We start from the raw sequence: 23774 nt of genomic DNA on the forward strand, positions 1-23774 counted from the left end.
ACTCCGTGTCATAAATGGCATATTGGCAAGTTTACGTTTCTTCTCAAATGATTTCAATTTATTTTTAATGTAATTTTACTGAACTTTGGCTTTCTGGATTTTACACGCCCTCTACTACTGTATGACATTGGGCATCGGCCTTGGCAGATGACGTTGATGGCATTTCATCGTCTATGTCATGACTAGTGGCTGCAGCTGCAGCACTAGGAGAAAGTGGTTCTTGATCTTCAGCCTATTTTATCCTCCATTATTTTTTTATGGAGTGAATAACCCCTGTAAAAAAAGGTTTTTTATTTTTATTTTTATTGAAGGGCAGCGGCCTACACCACAACACACAGGACAGCATCTGTGAAAGTTTGTTTTTATTGAAGGGCAGCCAACTACACCACAACACAAAGGGCAGCACCTGTAAAAATTGAAGAAGGGCAGCGGCCAACACCACAACACACAGGACAGCACCTAAAAATTTAAAAAGGGCAGCGGCCTACACCACAACACACAGGACAGCATCTGTGAAAGTTTGTTTTTATTGAAGGGCAGCCAACTACACCACAACACAAAGGGCAGCACCTGTAAAAATTGAAGAAGGGCAGTGGCCTACACCACAACACACAGGACAGCACCTAAAAATTTAAAAAGGGCAGCAGCCTACACCACAACACACAGGGCAGCACCTGTAAAAATGTATTTGTATCTTCAGGCAGCATCCCCTTGATAGGAGCACAGCACCCCTGCGCACCCCTATGCCAATGACAGGTGTGGCTGGCACACAGAAAATAAAAAAATAGAAACATTTTTAACACTGCTGGTGGTAGGTGAAGAGAGCACCCCTGAAGAAGGACGAGCACCCCCTGAACACAGCACTACAGCCAGCAAGCCCCTATAGACAGGACAACAGCCAGCCCCTATATGGACAACAGTAGCCAGCCAGCCCCGATGTATATGGACAACAGTACAGTAGCTAACAGCTCCCAGCTCCCTCCCTCTGCCAGCCCCTTCACAGTAGCCAGCCAGTCCAGTATGTAATGTGTCACACAATGTAGTATCACACAACAACACTAGCCAACAGCTCCCAGCTCCCTCCCTCTGCACGCATGCTCCACAGTTGGAATGAAAAATGGCGGCGATCGCGGGAACTTTTATAGAATCCAAAACCCGAGAGAATTCCAACAGCAGGATGATGATGTTTTGCCTCGATTTCAGTTCCAAGCCAGGTGGGAAAAACCGAGCCTGACTCAGTTCCCGGCTCAGATCGGGGGCTCGGGGGGGTTTTGGATTTTGAAAATCTGAACCCACTCATCCCTATTTTTATAAATATATATATATATATATATATATAGAGGAGGAAGGTGCGGCACTCTGGCATATGAAGAAATGGCAACACGCAGTGGTTGTTTGTCAACGTTTCAGTTCACTTGGAACTTTTTTCAAGATAACAGTTTAATGATACAAACATACCTTAAAAAGAAGAAGCCGCACCTCGTGAGACGCCTCTCAGCCGGAACTGGGACTGCACACCCGCCCGGCGGCGCCAATAGATGACGTCATCGCGCTCCTACGTGGGATAGCGACGACCCCATCAGTGACCCCATCACCATGGTTACCCATCACAACAATTACATAAATATTTTAAAAAAACATATAGAACGAAATACATCACAATTACTTCATGTTCAGCACTGTTGTTAGAAGGACATCTTGTTACAACCCTTTATTGCTACCAAGACCAACACTAAATATCATCGTTGCAAAAAACTGCAACCGATGTATACCTAGATTATATCACTATAATAAATACATATTCAGGGCTATAGCAGCCACACAAATGTCTAATATATATATATCCTACCGTAGGGGTCCCACATCGATATTCCTAAAAGGGGGGGACTACTACCCTCCTGTAAAGATGACCACCTCACAAGAAGCATGTATAAGAAATGTTTTCATTTAGCCCCCGGGGGTGTACTACATCCAAACGAGCGATCCAACGAGCCTCGCACTGCAGTAATTTGGTGGCCCGATCACCACCACGTAGAAGAGGAGGGATGTGATCAATCATACGGTAGCGAATACTGGCTACCGGATGATTACACATGGCAAAATGCCGTGCCACCGGCTGTTCACTAGAACCCACCTCAAGAGCTTGGCGGATGGCGGACTGATGCGCCGCCATGCGCTCCTTAAATTTTCTTTCGGTCTTACCAATGTAGGTAAGACCGCAAGGACAGATAATTTGGTATACCACAAAGTTGGTATTGCAACTCAACGAAAATCTAATAGAAATTCTTTTGCCACTATGTGGGTGTGCAAAGGAGTCTCCAGGTATGAGGAATTGGCATGTTGTACATGTACATTTAATGCACCCCACTTTTTTCTGTAAAAAGGATCTGTTAGTGGGAATTTTATTTATTTTAGAAATGTCCGTTTTGACCAAAATGTCACGTAAATTACGTCCTCGTGAGTAACAAGGCATCAGCTGGCTATTCTTAAGGTAAAGGTTCTTATCTGATTCTATGATAGGCCAATGTTTTTTTGAAATTTTATTAATTACTGGGGATGCTACATTAAATCTATTCACCCAGGGAAATTTTTCTATAGTGGTCATATTTTTTTCTTTCCTAATTAGCAACTGATCTCTATCCAACTGCATAACCCTATCTTTAGTTAATTCTAGAGATTTACGTGAGTATCCTCTGGCAGAGAATTTTTCTATAAGCTAATTTAATTGGACTAAGGCTCTCTCTGAGTCATTATTTATGCGTCTTATCCTTATCATTTGGGAGTAAGGTAAACCCCGTAAAAGATTTTTAGGATGACAGCTCTGAGCCTGTAAAAGCGTATTTCTATCTGTGGGTTTAGAGTAAACTGTAGTAGTTATTAGTTGGTTTTCAACAATGATTTTAACATCTAGGAAATTTATGGTCTGTTGACTCATATCAAATGTGAATTTAATAGGTGAACTACTCTTGTTATGATTCTCCAACATCAATTGCAGCTCAGACGCTTCTCCACACCAAAATAGTAGTAGGTCATCGATAAATCGTGAGTAGAGGAGAATTTTACTGGACATCTGTGTGTTACCAAAAAAACAATTCTCTCTCCACTTCAACCATAACTATGTTCGCATAAACCGGTGCTGCGCTCGAGCCCATCGCACAACCCTTGGTTTGAAGAAAAAAACTTTTATCATAAATAAAATAATTATTTTTAAGGAGTAATTCCAATAGTCTGAGCACAATGTCACACAAAGCTGGTGTAAAAGTAGCCTTCCTAGACAAAATTTTTTTTACACATAATACACCAAAATCATGAGGAATGGAAGTATATAACGACACAACATCTATACCAACAAGCCAACATTTATCCGGTACATAGGGGATGCCCTTAAGTCTTTCCAGTAAACTTGTAGTATCCAATAGCACCGAAGGTTCACTTTGAATCAGAGGTTGCAATAAATGATCCAAGAACATAGCACTTGGTTGTAAAAGAGACCCCCTAGCGGACACTATTGGTCGTCCTGGAGGGGGATTAGTGCCTTTGTGAATTTTTGGAATCAGATAGAATAAGGGTACTATAGGAAAGGCTCGTGTCAAAGCCTCCTTAAGTTTTAATGTAATTAGATCCAAGTCCAACGCTTCTTGAAGGATTGTTTTTAATTTTTCTTTACATAATGATGTCGGATCTCCTGATAGTGTGGTATACACATCTTTGTCCGAATGTTGTCGTTCTGCCTCTTTACGGTAATCGGCCAAGTCTTGTAGAACAATTGCCCCACCTTTGTCTGCAGGCCGGATGATTATATTATGATTGCTAGACAGCGCTTGGCGTTCCAATTTGGACAAATTAGGATGAATCGGATTTTTAAGCACATCAGCAGACATAACCTCTTGATCCACAATTCGAGTATAGGTTTTAATGCTAGGGTTGAATGACTGGGGCTCAAAGGAGGAGCAAGGACAAATCGCCCTAATATTAGGTGGAATTAAATCTTTGTTATCCATAGTCAGGTCTTTAAAATGTTCTTTCAACTTAAGCTTCCTCTGAAGGGTATGTTTTTCTATGTTCCATTGAAATTCATTAAAGGGGACTGTAGGAACAAATGACAGTCCCCTACTCAGTAATTTAAACTCACTGGTAGATAGTTCATAGGAGGATAAGTTGAAAACTAAACTTTGCGAGATCGCAGAGGTTTTGCTGACCGCCCTCTGCCTTTCATTTTGACCACCTCTTCGCGTGTATCTTCTCTGATGCCACTTGTGCCAGCTCTTGTAGCTACCCCTAAAGGGCCTGCAGCTCGTTCAGATTTTTCGGGCTCACTATTGGAGCTAGTAGTGTCTTGCATTGAATCAGTGTCAAAACGGGTTTTCTGTACCCGACATCTGAAAAACGGTCTTCTATTTTCTTGAGGGCGTATCCCCCCTAGCCACCTATATACAGAATGTGTTTCATAATCCTGTTCCACTTTGAGAAGTTTTTCTTTTTTCAAATTAATAAGCTCTTTTTTATATTGGACCATTTGAGTTTTTAATTTGTCCAACCATTGGTTCTCAGGATCAGATTGTAAAACTGGTAGGTGTATGGATTCAAACGTTGCTATTTTATCCTTGATTTTATTTAGCTCTTTAGTGGATTGTTCAATCACCAATAAAATCAAGTCGAATGAGCATTTATTTAATACTGCTACCCAGCGTCTACAAAACTCTGAATCATGCCGGCCTATCGTGGGGCAGTTTCTTACCCTGAATCCACGGGGAATTGTTTTGTTTTTAAAGTAGTCGCTTAACGACAGTCCATGGAGATAAAAATCGATTTCCTTTTTCTTAAGTCTTAATAAGTCTCTATAAATCGTATCAGAGGATAGTGCTTCTGATTCATCCTTGAGCCCCTTACTATATATAATGTTCTCTGCCTCAGATTCAGTAAAAGACAAGACATCACCAATAGGAAATTTAGAAAAACATAGAGGATCAGATGTTTCTGATGTCATACTGACAGAAATAGTCACTTGCTCAAGTAGCGTGATGTACAATCTACAATCTGTTTAAGATGTATATAACAAAAAGATCGATAAAATAACTCAGTACATAAAAGCAATTTCCAATATGAAGGAGAATATGAGATGCTGCATCTGAAAACAAATAAAGACGCTGGGTGCCCCGTCTGGGATACTCACTACCACTGCGAGAACTCTAGGTACACGTGGAAAGGACTGGCACTCCAAATAACGTATAAATAACTGCTGCTGGTGCCACGTGTATATATATATATATATAGAAATAGATCCTCTTAAGTTGCCAGAAAAGGATTCGACCAGCACTCCAATATAAATGCAAAAATCAATATTTAATGTGCCATAAAAGTCATTAAACAGCCATGTAGTATTAAGAAGCCATGTAGTTATGAAGCAAGCCAACAAGTCAGGACTGTATATCATATCATCAGGGCCAGATTAAGGCTTGTGGGGTCCCCAGAGCAACTAAGTTGCAGGGGCCCGCTTTAAGCCACACAGAGCTAAGCCCAGCCATGCCCCCAGTAGCAGTCCCCCCTCAACAGTAGTCCCCACAGGAGTACCCCTAGTACTAATCCCCCACTATTCTGTGTCCCCCAGTAGTGGTCCCAGCAGTGTGCAGTACCCTTAGTATTATACCCAGCAGTGCCCCTAGTAGTACACTCCCCCAGTAGTGGTCCCAGCAGTGTGCAGTACCCTTAGTATTATACCCAGCAGTGCCCCTAGTAGTACACCCCTCTATGCAGTGTCCCCCAGTAGTGGTCCCACCAGTGTGCAGTGCCCCCAGTAGTATCCCCAGCAGTGCTCCTAGTAGTACCCCCAATAGTGCCCTTAGTCCTCCCCCCCAGCAGTGCCCTTAGTAGTAGTCCTTTCCCCCCAGCAGTAGTAGTCCTTTCCCCCCCTGCAGTGTCCTTAGTAGTAGACCTTTTCTCCCCCAGCAGTACCCTTAGTAGTAGTCCTTTCCCCCCCAGCAGTGCCCCTAGTAGTTGTCCTTTCCCCCCACAGCAGTGCCCCTAGTAGTTGTCCTTTCCCCCCCACAGCAGTGCCCTTAGTAGTAGTCCTTTCCCCCCCAGCAGTGCCCTTAGTAGTAATCTGTTCCTCCCAGCAGTGCCCCTAGTAGTAGTCCTTTCCCTCCCCAGCATTGCCCCTAGTAGTAGTCCTTTCCCCCCCAGCAGTGCCCTTAGTAGTAGTCCGTTCCCCCCCAGCAGTGCTCATAGTAGTAGTCCATTCCCCCTCCCACCAGTACCCTTAGGAGTAGTTGTCCCCACCCCCAGAAACACACACAGGAAAAAAAAATCTCCACTTACCTTAATCCCCACTCCGGCACCTGCTCCCTCCTCCATCCGGCATCCTCCCGGGCCGGCCCGCTGTGCATGATAGGAGAGACGTCATCGTCTCTCCTATCAGCCACTGCGGGAACCGGAAGACGGAGGCTCCGGCAGTGGGCCGCAGCACAGCAGCCGATGAGAGTCTGTGTGACTCTCATCGGCTGCTAGAACAAACACACAGCTGCCAGCGCTGGTGGCTGTGTTTTTGTGCTGTGTAGTGCGGACAACACTTATGTGCCATCCACACTACCGCCTGGCCCAAGCTGATGCAGCAGCACTGACTGTGCTGCTGCATGCAGTAGTGTGGGGGCCCTCTGTGTGTGGGGGCCCAGGGACGACCGCCACTGTTGCCCCCCCTTAATCCGGCCTTGCATATCATCAGACAAGTGATCATGTTCTACTAAACCATGAGTCTGGAAGTCATATGTTCCATGCTATTCCCCGACAGCTGATTCAGGTAACACCATTTTCAAGAGGCAGCATCCACCACATTGAGGGACGAACAGGCTTAAATACATAAGCAGCATGCATACCTAATCAAACACCATGGCATCACGCCCTCGCCTCCGCTCTCCCGCACCGCTCGGCACATCCCCCCAACAGAACAGTACAGCTATGATCCACCAAACTGGAAGTGACACCCTAATAAGTTTGGAAAGAAGAAATACTATATCTAAACTTAATGAAGAAATCAATATGTTGCATACTCTGGTAAGCCCATTTAAATAATTGGAGGGTTTTAGAGTAGCAGAAAACGAACTTCTGAGAAAAATAAATAAAAATACTAAGGAACTTAGGGATAAAAAACATAAAAAATATCTACAAGGCACTGGTTTATTAACCATGTCAAATAATCCCGTTACTATTCCAACTAGAACTCCAGAAAAGAAAATCAAAACAAAAAATCTATATGAAAATAAGAGTATGCTGTCATAGAGAAATAAGGCATCTAAATATAGGGATGTAGAAAGAACACCTCTCATACATAAATTTCAAAAGAGTCAATATAAACAACCTCATGTAAAATGGAATAAGTCTAGGAGATACTATCAGGGTAATAGGCTGGATAGTAGACAGGATAAGTGGGAGAGCCCTCCCAACATACAATCACCTGGTATTTACATGAGAAATATATTTCTTCCATTGTCATAGGACCATAATGACAACCCCTCAATGTCCTACTCAAATTTTTTAGACCAGGATCCAAGAACTCTAATGAAACGCAGATTTTAGATACAAACTGCAGCAAAAATAAAAATAACAAAAGAAAAACATTAAGGGGAAAAAGGGGTGGTGTAAAAAAGAAATTCACCCGCTCTAAAAAGACCCCTTTGGAGAAAGGGAATATGCCCATAAGTACTGATGATGTCAAAATATTTAACCTGAGTAAAAGGGTTCTAAATGAAAATGAAGAATCGATTTTGAAAAAAGGCTTAAAGTTTGCACTATCCTTCCAACCTAATGCTTTTGATGTGTTTCTGGATATTCAGAAATTCATCAGGAAATTAACAGTAAAACATTTTTTTCTAAACCAGGAAGAAAAATCGATGGAGGTACCGATTAAAAACGATAAATCTAAATTTAAAGCTCCATCTACATTTTACTCTACACAATGCAAGGTAGTTACATAGAATATTTTAATAAAACAGTTTGTAATGAAATGGAAAAAATAAACATCAGAAAGATAAAAAAAGACCGACACCCCATAATCTCGGGATGCAATAGCCTGACAGCTAATTTGTCTGTTTTTATAGATTATCATTTACAACCTTTAGCACAAAAAACCAAAGCATACCTGAAAGATACGAATGATGTCTTACAAAAAGTAGCTGCTTTTAAATGGGAGGCAAATATGTTTTTTGTAGTGCAGATGTAAGTACATTATACACTATCATATATATGGATAAAGGCTTAACCGCAATGTCTTTCTTCTTAAATAACAGCAAATTGAGTGATCAGCTTTTTATTCTAATTTTAGAATTTTATTCTAGAAGGTATTAAATTTATTCTTTTAAATAATTATTTATTTTTTGATGGCACATTTTATATGTAAATCATTGGCACTGCCATGGGTACCAGGTTTGCTCCCAGTTATGCAAATTTGTTTATGGCATACTGGGAGGACCACCAGATTTGGTGTGATAGTGGCCTTGGGGCAAACCTGGTATCCTGGCAATGGTTTATTGTTGATATTTTATTTGTGTGGAAAGGAGATGAGTATTCCCTCCTCCAATTTTTTTAATTTCTTAATGACAACAATATGGCTATTAAATTGACTTTTAACTACAGTAAGACTGAAGTAAACTTTTTAGATTTATGTATTTATGTGTCAGAGGGGTGTTTTAAACTTAAAATTATAGGAAGTTGACAGAAACCAATGGTTTTATTGAACGATCAAGTCTACATCATGCCAATTGGCTAGATGGCATCCCATATGGACAGTTTGCTAGAGTCAAGAGAAATTGCACTGATGAGATAATTTGCAGAACAACCTGGAAGAAGTTTCAGAATACTTTCGAAAAAAGGGGTATAAATCCTCAATAATAGAGGAAGCGAGATTAAAAGTAGATAATGTTAATAGAATGGAACTTCTGAAGGCCAAAGAAAAAGAACATAGTACATGTGAAAAATTTCAGTGGGCCTTCATTAGCCAGTATAGTAACAACCATAGAGAGATGGAAAGGATTTTTTGAACCAACTGGAAACTTCTGCTACAGGACCCTATTTTATCTAAAGAATTACCCATTAATCCTGTTTTTATTTATAAAAAGGCTCCATCCCTTAAAAACCATCTGATACGAAGCAGTCTGGATAGAGAAACCAGACAAAGCATTTGCACAAAAGGGTTCCACTGATGTGGTTTTATCTGATGTGTAGGACTGTCAAAAGTGAAACTAGTAAAATTCAAGAATTCACTGTAAATGGTAATAATTATAAAATTGACCAAATTATTACTTGTAGTTCAAGAAATGTGGTATATGCTTTGGAATGTACATGCGGCCTTAGATATGTACGGAAAACAACAAGGTGTATGAAAATCCGTTTAGCAGAACACATATAAAATATAAGAAAGGGCTTAGATACACATAAAGTATCTGCTAACTTTAAAAGGTCCATAAATCTAAAGAATGCTGCATTAAAAATTTTTGGGGTATTCAGCTAGTCCTGCCAAGCAATAGAACCAGAGACCTGGAAAGGAGACTTTCTAGGAATGAGATGCGGTGCATATATGAGTTAAAAACCTTAATACCAAAAGGATTAAATAGTGAGTTCAAATTAAAATGTTTTTTAATTTGATGGAATCCTACATTTTATATTTTTTAAAAAAATTACCCTTTTCTGTGTACTGTGTTCTTAAATGTTGTTGTCATTCAGTTTTTGTATCTTGGATTGTACTTTTAAAAGATAATGCATTATGCACTTTATTGCTTCATTTTGAACCATGTTTACCTGTTTGATATATAGATTTAGTATCATTATCTACATGTACTGAGAAGCTGACTTCCCCTCACTTGAGGGAATTGAATTTCCAGGCAGTTGGAACCCATGAGTCGTGTTTTCGCATTCACTTTGACACACCATTTGTGAAATGCAAGGTCTAGAATGCAAGCTAGCGGATCACATGACCCGCAGTGTTCACGTGACGTCACTCTAGCTACGACAGCAGCACCTCTCGAGAGAATACTTATGTATCAGGAGACAGGCAAAGCCTGGAACGCATATTAGCAGGTCAAATGACCCGATGCACTATTATGACATCACCTTGCGGAAGTCAGCGGATCATTAACTTTCAGGTGAGTGTGATTTAGATACAATTGTTAGGGTATTTAAGGGGAATTTTCTTCACCATGGCCATGCTTCTGATGAAGGACCCAATAGGGCCGGAAACACGTTAAGCTTGGCTCACTGTGGCAATAGAGATCATCGCTATTGACCACCTTCTTCAATTGGGGAGACACAGTCCGGACCTGTAACTATTACTACAGCCTGAATTCCACCTGGATGATTCTAGGAGGATCTTGGAAGCGGTGCTGCTCAGCCACAAACAGATTTGCGTTACATGCTGTTTTATTCATTTGATCTTGCAACTGCATTTTTTTAATTAAATTTACCTATTACCATAAGGTTTTGCACTATTTTCTTGTATCCACCCATTGTTTGGGAGATACTACTGTTGTTTCAGATCCAGGATACAAAGATCAGTGGAAATTCTTTGCTAATAAGGTGGATTAACCTATAAAGAAGGACTTATTTTGGACTATAAATGTGATCATGTGTTTCAGTGGTTTATTTCATTGATTCTATTTATATATTGGTCTACATGTGGAAATAGGAAGCGCAGAATCATATATACATATTAATCTTTATATATCTTTGAGTAGTACTTATACAGTATATGGGAGTAGTAGTTATACAGTATATGGGAGTAGTAGTTATACAGTATATAGGAGTAGTAGTTATACAGTATATAGGAGTAGTAGTTATACAGTATATAGGAGTAGTAGTTATACAGTATATAGGAGTAGTAGTTATACAGTATATAGGAGTAGTAGTTATACAGTATATGGGAGTAGTAGTTATACAGTATATGGGAGTAGTAGTTATACAGTATATGGGAGTAGTAGTTATACAGTATATAGGAGTAGTAGTTATACAGTATATAAGAGTAGTAGTTATACAGTATATGGGAGTAGTAGTTATACAGTATATAAGAGTAGTAGTTATACAGTATATGGGAGTAGTAGTTATACAGTATATGGGAGTAGTAGTTATACAGTATATGGGAGTAGTAGTTATACTGTATATGAGAGTAGTAGTTATGCAGTATATATGAGTAGTAGTTATACAGTATATAGGAGTAGTAGTTATACAGTATATAGGAGTAGTAGTTATACAGTATATAGGAGATGTAGTTATACAGTATATAGGAGATGTAGTTATACAGTATATGGGAGTAGTAGTTATACAGTATATGGGAGTAGTAGTTATACAGTATATGGGAGTAGTAGTTATACAGTATATAGGAGTAGTAGTTATACAGTATATGGGAGTAGTAGTTATACAGTATATGGGAGTAGTAGTTATACAGTATATAGGAGTAGTAGTTATACTGTATATGGGAGTAGTAGTTATACTGTATATGGGAGTAGTAGTTATACTGTATATGGGAGTAGTAGTTATACTGTATATGAGAGTAGTAGTTATACAGTATATGGGAGTAGTAGTTATACAATATATGGGAGTAGTAGTTATACAGTATATGGGAGTAGTAGTTATACAGTATATGGGAGTAGTAGTTATACTGTATATGGGAGTAGTAGTTATACTGTATATGAGAGTAGTAGTTATACAGTATATGGGAGTAGTAATTATACAGTATATGGGAGTAGTAGTTATACTGTATATGGGAGTAGTAGTTATACTGTATATGGGAGTAGTAGTTATACAGTATATGAGAGTAGTAGTTATACAGTATATGGGAGTAGTAGTTATACAGTATATGGGAGTAGTAGTTATACAGTATATAGGAGTAGTAGTTATACAGTATATAGGAGTAGTAGTTATACAGTATATAGGAGTAGTAGTTATACTGTATATAGGAGTAGTAGTTATACAGTATATGGGAGTAGTAGTTATACAGTATATGGGAGTAGTAGTTATACAGTATATGGGAGTAGTAGTTATACAGTATATAGGAGTAGTAGTTATACAGTATATAGGAGTAGTAGTTATACAGTATATAGGAGTAGTAGTTATACAGTATATGAGAGTAGTAGTTATACAGTATATGGGAGAAGTAGTTATACAGTATATAGGAGTAGTAGTTATACAGTATATAGGAGTAGTAGTTATACAGTATATGGGAGTAGTAGTTATACAGTATATGGGAGTAGTAGTTATACAGTATATGGGAGTAGTAGTTATACAGTATATGGGAGTAGTAGTTATACAGTATATGGGAGTAGTAGTTATACAGTATATAGGAGTAGTAGTTATACAGTATATGGGAGTAGTAGTTATACAGTATATGGAAGTAGTAGTTATACAGTATATAGGAGAAGTAGTTATACAGTATATAGGAGATGTAGTTATACAGTATATAGGAGTAGTAGTTATACAGTATATAGGAGATGTAGTTATACAGTATATGGAAGTAGTAGTTATACAGTATATAGGAGTAGTAGTTATACAGTATACAGTAGTAGTAGTTATACAGTATATAGGAGTAGTAGTTATACAGTATATAGGAGTAGTAGTTATACAGTATATAGGAGTAGTAGTTATACAGTATATAGGAGTAGTAGTTATACAGTATATAGGAGTAGTAGTTATACAGTATATGGGAGTAGTAGTTATACAGTATATAGGAGTAGTAGTTATACAGTATATAGGAGTAGTAGTTATACAGTATATGGGAGTAGTAGTTATACAGTATATAGGAGTAGTAGTTATACAGTATATGGGAGTAGTAGTTATACAGTATATGGGAGTAGTAGTTATACAGTATATAGGAGTAGTAGTTATACAGTATATGGGAGTAGTAGTTATACAGTATATAGGAGTAGTAGTTATACAGTATATAGGAGTAGTAGTTATACAGTATATAGGAGTAGTAGTTATACAGTATATGGGAGTAGTAGTTATACAGTATATGGGAGTAGTAGTTATACAGTATATGGGAGTAGTAGTTATACAGTATATAGGAGTAGTAGTTATACAGTATATAGGAGTAGTAGTTATACAGTATATGGGAGTAGTAGTTATACAGTATATGGGAGTAGTAGTTATACAGTATATGAGAGTAGTAGTTATACAGTATATAGGAGTAGTAGTTATACAGTATATAGGAGTAGTAGTTATACAGTATATAGGAGTAGTAGTTATACAGTATATAGGAGTAGTAGTTATACAGTATATAGTAGTAGTAGTTATACAGTATATGGGAGTAGTAGTTATACTGTATATGGGAGTAGTAGTTATACAGTATATGGGAGTAGTAGTTATACAGTATATAGGAGTAGTAGTTATACAGTATATGGGAGTAGTAGTTATACAGTATATGGAAGTAGTAGTTATACAGTATATAGGAGTAGTAGTTATACAGTATATGGGAGTAGTAGTTATACAGTATATGGAAGTAGTAGTTATACAGTATATAGGAGAAGTAGTTATACAGTATATAGGAGATGTAGTTATACAGTATATAGGAGTAGTAGTTATACAGTATATAGGAGATGTAGTTATACAGTATATGGAAGTAGTAGTTATACAGTATATAGGAGTAGTAGTTATACAGTATATAGGAGTAGTAGTTATACAGTATATGGGGGTAGTAGTTATACAGTATATGGGAGTAGTAGTTATACAGTATATGGGAGTAGTAGTTATACAGTATATGGGAGTAGTAGTTATACAGTATATAGGAGTAGTACTTATACAGTATATGGGAGTATTAGTAATACAGTATATAGGAGTAGTAGTTATACAGTATATATGAGTAGTACTTATACAGTATATGGGAGTATTAGTAATACAGTATATATGAGTAGAAGTTATACAGTATATAGGAGTAGTAGTTATACAGTATATGGGGGTAGTAGTTATACAGTATATGGGAGTAGTAGTTATACAGTATATGGGGGTATTAGTAATACAGTATATAGGAGTAGTAGTTATACAGTATATAGGAGTAGTAGTTATACAGTATATGGGGGTATTAGTAATACAGTATATAGGAGTAGTAGTTATACAGTATATAGGAGTAGTAGTTATACAGTATATGGGAGTAGTAGTTATACAGTATATAGGAGTAGTAGTTATACAGTATATAGGAGTAGTAGTTATACAGTATATGGGAGTAGTAGTTATACAGTATATGGGAGTAGTAGTTATACAGTATATGGGAGTAGTAGTTATACAGTATATGGGGGTAGTAGTTATACAGTATATGGGATTAGTAGTTATACAGTATATGGGGGTATTAGTAATACAGTATATGGGAATAGTAGTTATACAGTATATGAGAGTAGTAGTTATACAGTATATGGGAGTAGTAGTTATACAGTATATAGGAGTAGTAGTTATACAGTATATAGGAGTAGTAGTTATACAGTATATGGGAGTAGTAGTTATACAGTATATGGGAGTAGTAGTTATACAGTATATAGGAGTAGTAGTTATACAGTATATGGGAGTAGTAGTTATACAGTATATAGGAGTAGTAGTTATACAGTATATGGGAGTAGTAGTTATACAGTATATGGGAGTATTAGTAATACAGTATATAGGAGTAGTAGTTATACAGTATATGGGAGTAGTAGTTATACAGTATATGGGGGTAGTAGTTATACAGTATATGGGAGTATTAGTAATACAGTATATAGGAGTAGTAGTTATACAGTATATGGGAGTAGTAGTTATACAGTATATAGGAGTAGTAGTTATACAGTATATGGGAGTATTAGTAATACAGTACATAGGAGTAGTAGTTATATAGTATAAAGGAGTATTAGTAATACTGTATATGGAAGTAGTAGTTATACAGTATATGGAAGTAGCAGTTATACAGTATATGGGAGTAGTAGTTGTATACAGTATATGGGAGTAGTAGCTATACAGTATATGGGAATAGTAGTTAATTAGTTATACAGTATATAGTGTTCACTCTAAAGAAGTTATACAGTATATAGTGTTTACTCTGTAGTAGTTATACAGTATATAGTGTTGACTACTATTCCTATACATATACTGTATATGAGTAGTCATTATACAGTATATAGGAGTAGTAGTTATACAGTATATATGAGTAGTAGTTTTACAGTATATGGGGGTAGTAGTTATACAGTATATGGGAGTAGTAGTTATACAGTATATGGGAGTATTAGTAATACAGTATATAGGAGTAGTAGTTATACAGTATATATGAGTAGTAGTTATACAGTATATGGGAGTAGTAGTTATACAGTATATGGGAGTATTAGTAATACAGTATATATGAGTAGTAGTTATACAGTATATAGGAGTAGTAGTTATACAGTATATGGGGGTAGTAGTTATACAGTATATGGGAGTAGTAGTTATACAGTATATGGGAGTAGTAGTTATACAGTATATGGGAGTAGTAGTTATACAGTATATGGGAATAGTAGTTATACAGTATATAGGAGTAGTAGTTATACAGTATATGGGAATAGTAGTTATACAGTATATAGGAGTAGTAGTTATACAGTATATGGGAGTAGTAGTTATACAGTATATAGGAGTAGTAGTTATACAGTATATTGGGGTAGTAGTTATACAGTATATGGGAGTATTAGTAATACAGTATATGGGAGTAGTAGTTATACAGTATATGGGAGTAGTAGTTATACAGTATATAGGAGTAGTAGTTATACAGTATATGGGAGTATTAGTAATACAGTACATAGGAGTAGTAGTTATATAGTATAAAGGAGTATTAGTAATACAGTATATGGAAGTAGTAGTTATACAGTATATGGAAGTAGCAGTTATACAGTATATGGGAGTAGTAGTTGTATACAGTATATGGGAGTAGTAGCTATACAGTATATGGGAATAGTAGTTAGTTATACAGTATATAGTGTTCACTCTAAAGAAGTTATACAGTATATAGTGTTTACTCTGTAGTAGTTATACAGTATATAGTGTTGACTACTATTCCTATACATATACTGTATATGAGTAGTCATTATACAGTATATAGGGCTAGTAGTTATACAGTATATAGGAGTAGTAGTTATACAGTATATGGGTGTAGTAATTATACAGTAAGTGGGAGTAGTAGGTATACATTATATGGAAGTAGTAGTTATACAGTATATGGAAGTAGTTATACACTATATAGCAGTAGTAATTATACAGTATATTGGAGTAGTAGTTATATACAGTATATGGGAGCAACAGTTTTTCAGTATATAGGAATAGTAGTTATACAGTATATAGGCGTAGTAGATATACAGTATTTAGGATTAGTAGTTATACAGTATATAGGAGTAGTAGTTATACAGTAAAAAGGAGTAGTAGTTATAAAGTATATAGGAGTAGTGGTTATACAGTATATAGGAGTAGTAGTAGTTATACAGTATATAGGAGTAGTAGTTATACAGTATATAGGAGTAGTAGTTATACAGTATATAGTAGTAGTAGTTATACAGTATATGGGAGTAGTAGTTATACAGTATATAGGAGTAGTAGTTATACAGTATATAGGAGTAGTAGTTATACAGTATATAGGAGTAGTAGTTATACAGTATATGGGAGTAGTAGTTATACAGTATATGAGAGTAGTAGTTATACAGTATATAGGAGTAGTAGTTATACAGTATATGGGAGTAGTAGTTATACAGTATATGGGAGTAGTAGTTATACAGTATATGGGAGTAGTAGTTATACAGTATATAGGAGTAGTAGTTATACAGTATATGGGAGTAGTAGTTATACAGTATATAGGAGTAGTAGTTATACAGTATATGGGAGTAGTAGTTATACAGTATATAGGAGTAGTAGTTATACAGTATATAGTAGTAGTTATACAGTATATGGGAGTAGTAGTTATACAGTATATGGGAGTAGTAGTTATACAGGATATGAGAGTAGTAGTTATACAGTATATAGGAGTAGTAGTTATACAGTATATGGGAGTAGTAGTTATACAGTATATAGTAGTAGTAGTTATACAGTATATGGGAGTAGTAGTTATACAGTATATAGGAGTAGTAGTTATACAGTATATGGGAGTAGTAGTTATACAGTATATGAGAGTAGTAGTTATACAGTATATGGGAGTACTAGTTATACAGTTCATGGGAGTAGTAGTTATATGCTATATAGGAGTAGTAGTTATATAGTTTATAGGAGTAGTAGTTATACTGTATATAGGAGTAGTAGTTATACAGTATATGAGAGTAGTAGTTATACAGTATATGGGAGTACTAGTTATACAGTTCATGGGAGTAGTAGTTATATGCTATATAGGAGTAGTAGTTATATAGTTTATAGGAGTAGTAGTTATACTGTATATAGGAGTAGTAGTTATACAGTATATGAGAGTAGTAGTTATACAGTATATGGGAGTACTAGTTATACAGTTCATGGGAGTAGTAGTTATATAGTATAAAGGAGTAGTAGTAATACAGTACATAGGAATAGTAGTTATAGAGTATAAGGGAGTATTAGTTAGACAGTATATGGGAGTAGTAGTTATACAGTATATGGAAGTAGCAGTTATACAGTATATGGAAGCAGTTGTTATACACTATATAGGAGTAGTAGTTATACAGTATATGGGAGAAGTAGTTATATGGAATATAGGAGTAGTAGTTATATAGTTTATAAGAGTAGTAGTTATACTGTATAAAGGAGTAGTAGTTATACAGTATATGAGAGTAGTAGTTATACAGTATATAGGAGTAGTAGTTATACAGTATATAGGAGTAGTAGTTATACAGTATATAGGAGTAGTAGTTATACAGTATATGGGAGAAGTAGTTATATGGAATATAGGAGTAGTAGTTATATAGTTTATAAGAGTAGTAGTTATACTGTATAAAGGAGTAGTAGTTATACAGTATATGAGAGTAGTAGTTATACAGTATATAGGAGTAGTAGTTATACAGTATATAGGAGTAGTAGTTATACAGTATATAGGAGTAGTAGTTATACAGTATATGGGAGTAGTAGTTATTCAGTAAATGGGAGTAGTAGTTATACAGTACATAGTATTAGTTAGTAGTTATACAGTATATAGGAGTAGTAGTTATACAGTATATAGGAGTAGTAGTTATACAGTATATTGGAATAGTAGTTATACAGTAAATAGGAGAAGTAGTTATACACTATATGGGTGTAGTAATTATACAGTAAGTGGGAGTAGTAGGTATACAGTATATGGAAGTAGTAGTTATACAGTATATGGAAGTAGTTATACACTATATAGCAGTAGTAATTATACAGTATATTGGAGTAGTAGTTATATACAGTATATGGGAGCAACAGTTTTTCAGTATATAGGAATAGTAGTTATACAGTATATAGGCGTAGTAGATATACAGTATTTAGGATTAGTAGTTATACAGTATATAGGAGTAGTAGTTATACAGTATAAAGGAGTAGTAGTTATAAATTATATAGGAGTAGTGGTTATACAGTATATAGGAGTAGTGGTTATATATCTTATGGGAGAAGTAGTTATATAGTATATGGGAGTAGTAGTTATACAGTGTATGAGAGTAGTAGTTATACAGTATAAAGGAGTAAGTGTTATATATCATATGGGAGAAGTAGTTCTATAGTATATGGGAGTAGTAGTTATATATTATATGGGAATAGTAGTTATACAGTATTTGGGAGTACTAGTTAAATAGTATATGGGAGTAGTAGTAATACAGTATGTGGGAGTAGTAGTTATACACTATATAGGAGTAGTAGTTATACAGTATATAGGAGTAGTAGTTATACAGTATAAAGGAGTAGTAGTTATAAAGTATATAGGAGTAGTGGTTATACACTATATAGGAGTAGTAGTTATATATCTTATGGGAGAAGTAGTTATATAGTATATGGGAGTAGAAGTTATACAGTGCATGAGAGTAGTAGTTATACAGTATAAAGGAGTAAGTGTTATATATCATGTGGGAGAAGTAGTTATATAGTATATCGGAGTAGTAGTTATATATTATATGGAATAGTAGTTATACAGTATTTGGGAGTACTAGTTGAATAGTATATGGGAGTAGTAGTAATACAGTATGTGGGAGTAGTAGTTATACACTATATAGAAAAAGTAGTTATACTGTATACGGGAGTAGTAGTTATATGGTATATAGGAGTAGCAGTTATATAGTTTATAGGAGTAGTAGTTATACTGTATATAGGAGTAGTAGTTATACAGTATATGAGAGTAGTAGTTATACAGTATATGAGAGTAGAAGTTGTACAGTATATGGGAGTACTAGTTATACAGTTCATGGGAGTAGTAGTTATATAGTATAAAGGAGTAGTAGTAATACAGTACATAGGAGTAGTAGTTATAGAGTATAAGGGAGTATTAGTTAGACAGTATATGGGAGTAGTAGTTATACAGTATATGGAAGCAGTTGATATACACTATATACGAGTAGTAGTTATACAGTATATGGGAGTAGTAGTTATATGGAATATAGGAGTAGTAGTTATATAGTTTATTAGAGTAGTAGTTATACCGTATAAAGGAGTAGTAGTTATACAGTATATGAGAGTAGTAGTTATACAGTATATAGGAGTAGTAGTTATACAGTATATAGGAGTAGTAGTTATACAGTATATGGGAGTAGTAGTTATTCATTAAATGGGAGTAGTAGTTATACAGTACATAAGAGTAGAAGTTATACAGTATATAGTATTAGTTAGTAGTTATACAGCATATAGGAGTAGTAGTTATAGTATATGGTAGAAGAAATTATAGAGCATATGGGTGTAGTAATTATACAGTATGTGGGATTAGTAGTTTTACAGTATATTGGAGTAGTATTTGTAAAGTATATGGAAGTAGTAGTTATTATTGTATACGAATAGTAGTTATACAATATATGAGAGCAGTAGTTGTACAGTACATGGGAGAAGTAGTTATATAGTATAAGGGAGTAGTAGTTATACAGTATCTGAGTGTTATAGTTACACAGTATATAGGAGTAGTAATTATACAGTATACAGGAGTAGTAGTTATACAGAATATTGGAGTAGTAGTTATAATGTATATGAGAGTAGTAGTTATACAGTATAAGAGTAGTAGTTATACAGTATATGGGAGTAGTAATTATACAGAATATATAGGAGTAGTAGTTATACAGTATATGGGAGTAGTAATTATACAGAATATATAGGAGTATTAATTATACAGAATATATAGGAGTAGTAGTTATACAATACATGGGAGAAGTAGTTATATAGTATAAGGGAGTAGTAGTTATACAGTATCTGAGTGTTATAGTTACACAGTATATAGGAGTAGTAATTATACAGTATACAGGAGTAGTAGTTATACAGAATATTGGAGTAGTAGTTATACAGTATATGAGAGTAGTAGTTATACAGTATAAGAGTAGTAGTTATACAGTATATGGGAATAGTAGTTTTACAGTGTATGAGAGTAGTAGTTATACAGTATATAGGAGATGTAGTTATACTGTATATAAGAGTAGTAGTTATACAGTATATAGGAGTAATAGTTATACAGTATATAGGAGTAGTAGTTATACAGTATATAGGATTAATAGTTATACAGTATATAGGAGATGTAGTTATACAGTATATAGGAGTAGTAGTTATACAATATATGGGAGTAGTAGTTATACAGTATATAGGAGTAATAGTTATACAGTATATAGGAGATGTAGTTATACAGTATATAGGAGTAATAGTAATACAGTATATAGGAGATGTAGTTATACTGTATATAAGAGTAGTAGTTATACAGTATATAGGAGATGTAGTTATACTGTATATAAGAGTAGCAGTTATACAGTATATAGGAGTAGTAGTTATACAGTATATGGGAGTAGTAGTTGTATACAGTATATGGGAGTAGTAGTAATACAGTATATAGGGTTAGTAGTTATACAGTATATAGGATTAGTAGTTATACAGTATATTGGAGAAGTAGTTATACAGTATATTGGAGTAGTAGTTATACAGTATATTGGAGAAGTAGTTATACAGTATATTGGAGTAGTAGTTATACAGTATATTGGAGAAGTAGTTATACAGTATATGGAAGTAGTAGTTATACAGTATATGGAAGTAGTTATACACTATATAGCAGTAGTAATTATACAGTATATTGGAGTAGTAGTTATACAGTATATGGGAGTAGTAGTTATACAGTATATGGGAGTAGTAGTTATACAGTATATAGCAGTAGTAATTATACAGTATATTGGAGTAGTAGTTATACAATATATGGGAGCAACAGTTTTTCAGTATATAGGAATAGTAGTTATACAGTATAAAGGAGTAGTAGTTATAAAGTATATAGGAGTAGTGGTTATACAGTATATAGGAGTAGTAGTTATATATCTTATGGGAGAAGTAGTTATATAGTATATGGGAGTAGTAGTTATAAATTATATGGGAATAGTAGTTAAACAGTATTTGGGAGTAGTAGTTATACAGTATATAGGAGTATTAGTAATACAGTATGTGGGAGTAGTTGTTAAACACTATATAGGAGGAGTAGTTATACTGTATACGGGAGTAGTAGTTATATGGTATATAGGAGTAGTAGTTATATAGTTTATAGGAGTAGTAGTTATACTGTATATAGGAGTAGTAGTTATACAGTATATATGAGTAGTAGTTATACAGTATATGAGAGTAGTAGTTATACAGTATATGGGAGTACTAGTTATACAGTTCATGGGAGTAGTAGTTATATAGTATAAAGGAGTAGTAGTAATACAGTACATAGGAGTAGTAGTTATAGAGTATAAGGGAGTATTAGTTAGACAGTATATGGGAGTAGTAGTTATACAGTATATGGAAGTAGCAGTTATACAGTATATGGAAGCAGTTGTTATACACTATATAGGAGTAGTAGTTATACAGTATATGGGAGAAGTAGTTATATGGAATATAGGAGTAGTAGTTATATAGTTTATAAGAGTAGTAGTTATACCGTATAAAGGAGTAGTAGTTATACAGTATATGAGAGTAGTAGTTATACAGTATATAGGAGTAGTAGTTATACAGTATATGGGAGTAGTAGTTATTCAGTAAATGGGAGTAGTAGTTATACAGTACATAGTATTAGTTAGTAGTTATACAGCATATAGGAGTAGTAGTTATAGTATATGGTAGAAGAAGTTATAGAGCATATGGGTGTAGTAATTATACAGTATGTGGGATTAGTAGTTTTACAGTATATGAGAGTAGTAGTTGTACAGTATATGGGAGTAGTAGTTATACAGTATATGGGAGTAGTAGTTATACAGTATATGTGAGTAGTAGTTATACAGTATATAGGAGTAGTAGTTATACAGTATATAGGAGTAGTAGTTATACAGTATATAGGAGTAGTAGTTATACAGTATATAGGAGTAGTAGTTATACAGTATATAGGAGTAGTAGTTATACAGTATATAGGAGTAGTAGTTATACAGTATATAGGAGTAGTAGTTATACAGTATATAGGAGTAGTAGTTATACTGTATATGAGAGTAGTAGTTAGACAGTATATGGGAGCATTAGGTGTAAGTATATATGGGAGTAGTAGTTATACAGTATATAGGAGTAGTAGTTATACAGTATATAGGAGTAGTAGTTATACTGTATATGGGAGTAGTAGTTAGACAGTATATGGTAGCATTAGGTGTAAATATATATGGGAGTAGTAGTTATACAGTATATAGGAGTAGTAGTTATACAGTATATGGGAGTAGTAGTTATACTGTATATGGGAGTAGTAGTTATACTGTATATGGGAGTAGTAGTTATACAGTATATGGGAGTAGTAGTTATACAGTATATAGGAGTAGTAGTTATACTGTATATGGGAGTAGTAGTTATACAGTATATAGGAGTAGTAGTTATACAGTATATAGGAGTAGTAGTTATACAGTATATAGGAGTAGTAGTTATACAGTATATGGGAGTAGTAGTTATACTGTATATGGGAGTAGTAGTTATACAGTATATGGGAGTAGTAGTTATACAGTATGTAGGAGTAGTAGTTATACAGTATATAGGAGCATTAGTTATACAGTATATAGGAGTAGTAGTTATAGGGTATAAAGGAGTATTAGTTAGACAGTATATGGGAGTAGTAGTTATACAGTATATGGGAGTAGTAGTTATACTGTATATGGTAGTAGTAGTTATACTGTATATGGGAGTAGTAGTTATACAGTATATATGAGTAGTAGTTATACAGTATATGGGAGTAGTAGTTATACTGTATATGGTAGTAGTAGTTATACTGTATATGGGAGTAGTAGTTATACAGTATATAGAAGTAGTAGTTTTTCAGTATATAGGAAAAGTAGTTATAATAGTGCGATTACTTGTTAAAACCTCTGATTAGGTATTGCCACTAGGGAAAGCTATTTTTTGTGCAGAAAACAAGGGGGGATATGAATATGAATGGGTGCTTGTGATGTGAAAAGGAAAAAAAAATGGAAAAGGTTTTTTTTGGAACTCGGTAGGTGTCTGACGAGGCAAACTGCTACTGGGCCAGTATACACAGCAGGTATATTGTGGTATCAAATAACCGGGAGGAGTTTTTCAGTCCAACCCCCAATAGTAATCACAAAGTTCAGTTATAAGTTAGTTTCTCTGGGCAATACGATCGGACTGGTTGTGTAAAACTGTGATTGTGACTTGGGGTGTTGTGGGACGAAATCGCTGGCAAGGTTAAGTGTTAATTAAATACTTAAATGCTACCAGGC

General features: G+C 35.2%; 1 protein-coding gene across 1 annotated transcript in view; it reads right to left on the reverse strand.

Moving 5' to 3' along the window:
* The window catches only part of LOC148506844 (uncharacterized), a 43849-nt gene extending 41676 nt beyond the window's left edge, over window positions 1–2173 (reverse strand). The window contains exon 1 of the mRNA XM_088446090.1: window positions 1990–2173. Within this exon, the coding sequence (XP_088302216.1) occupies window positions 1990–2173 (184 nt within the window). The remainder of the gene's footprint in view (window positions 1–1989) is intronic.
* Window positions 2174–23774: the final 21601 nt, after the last annotated feature.

The sequence above is a fragment of the Taudactylus pleione genome, unplaced genomic scaffold (genome assembly GCF_031769625.1).
Source record: "Taudactylus pleione unplaced genomic scaffold, aTauple2 ptg000393l, whole genome shotgun sequence".
NCBI lineage: Eukaryota > Metazoa > Chordata > Amphibia > Anura > Myobatrachidae > Taudactylus > Taudactylus pleione.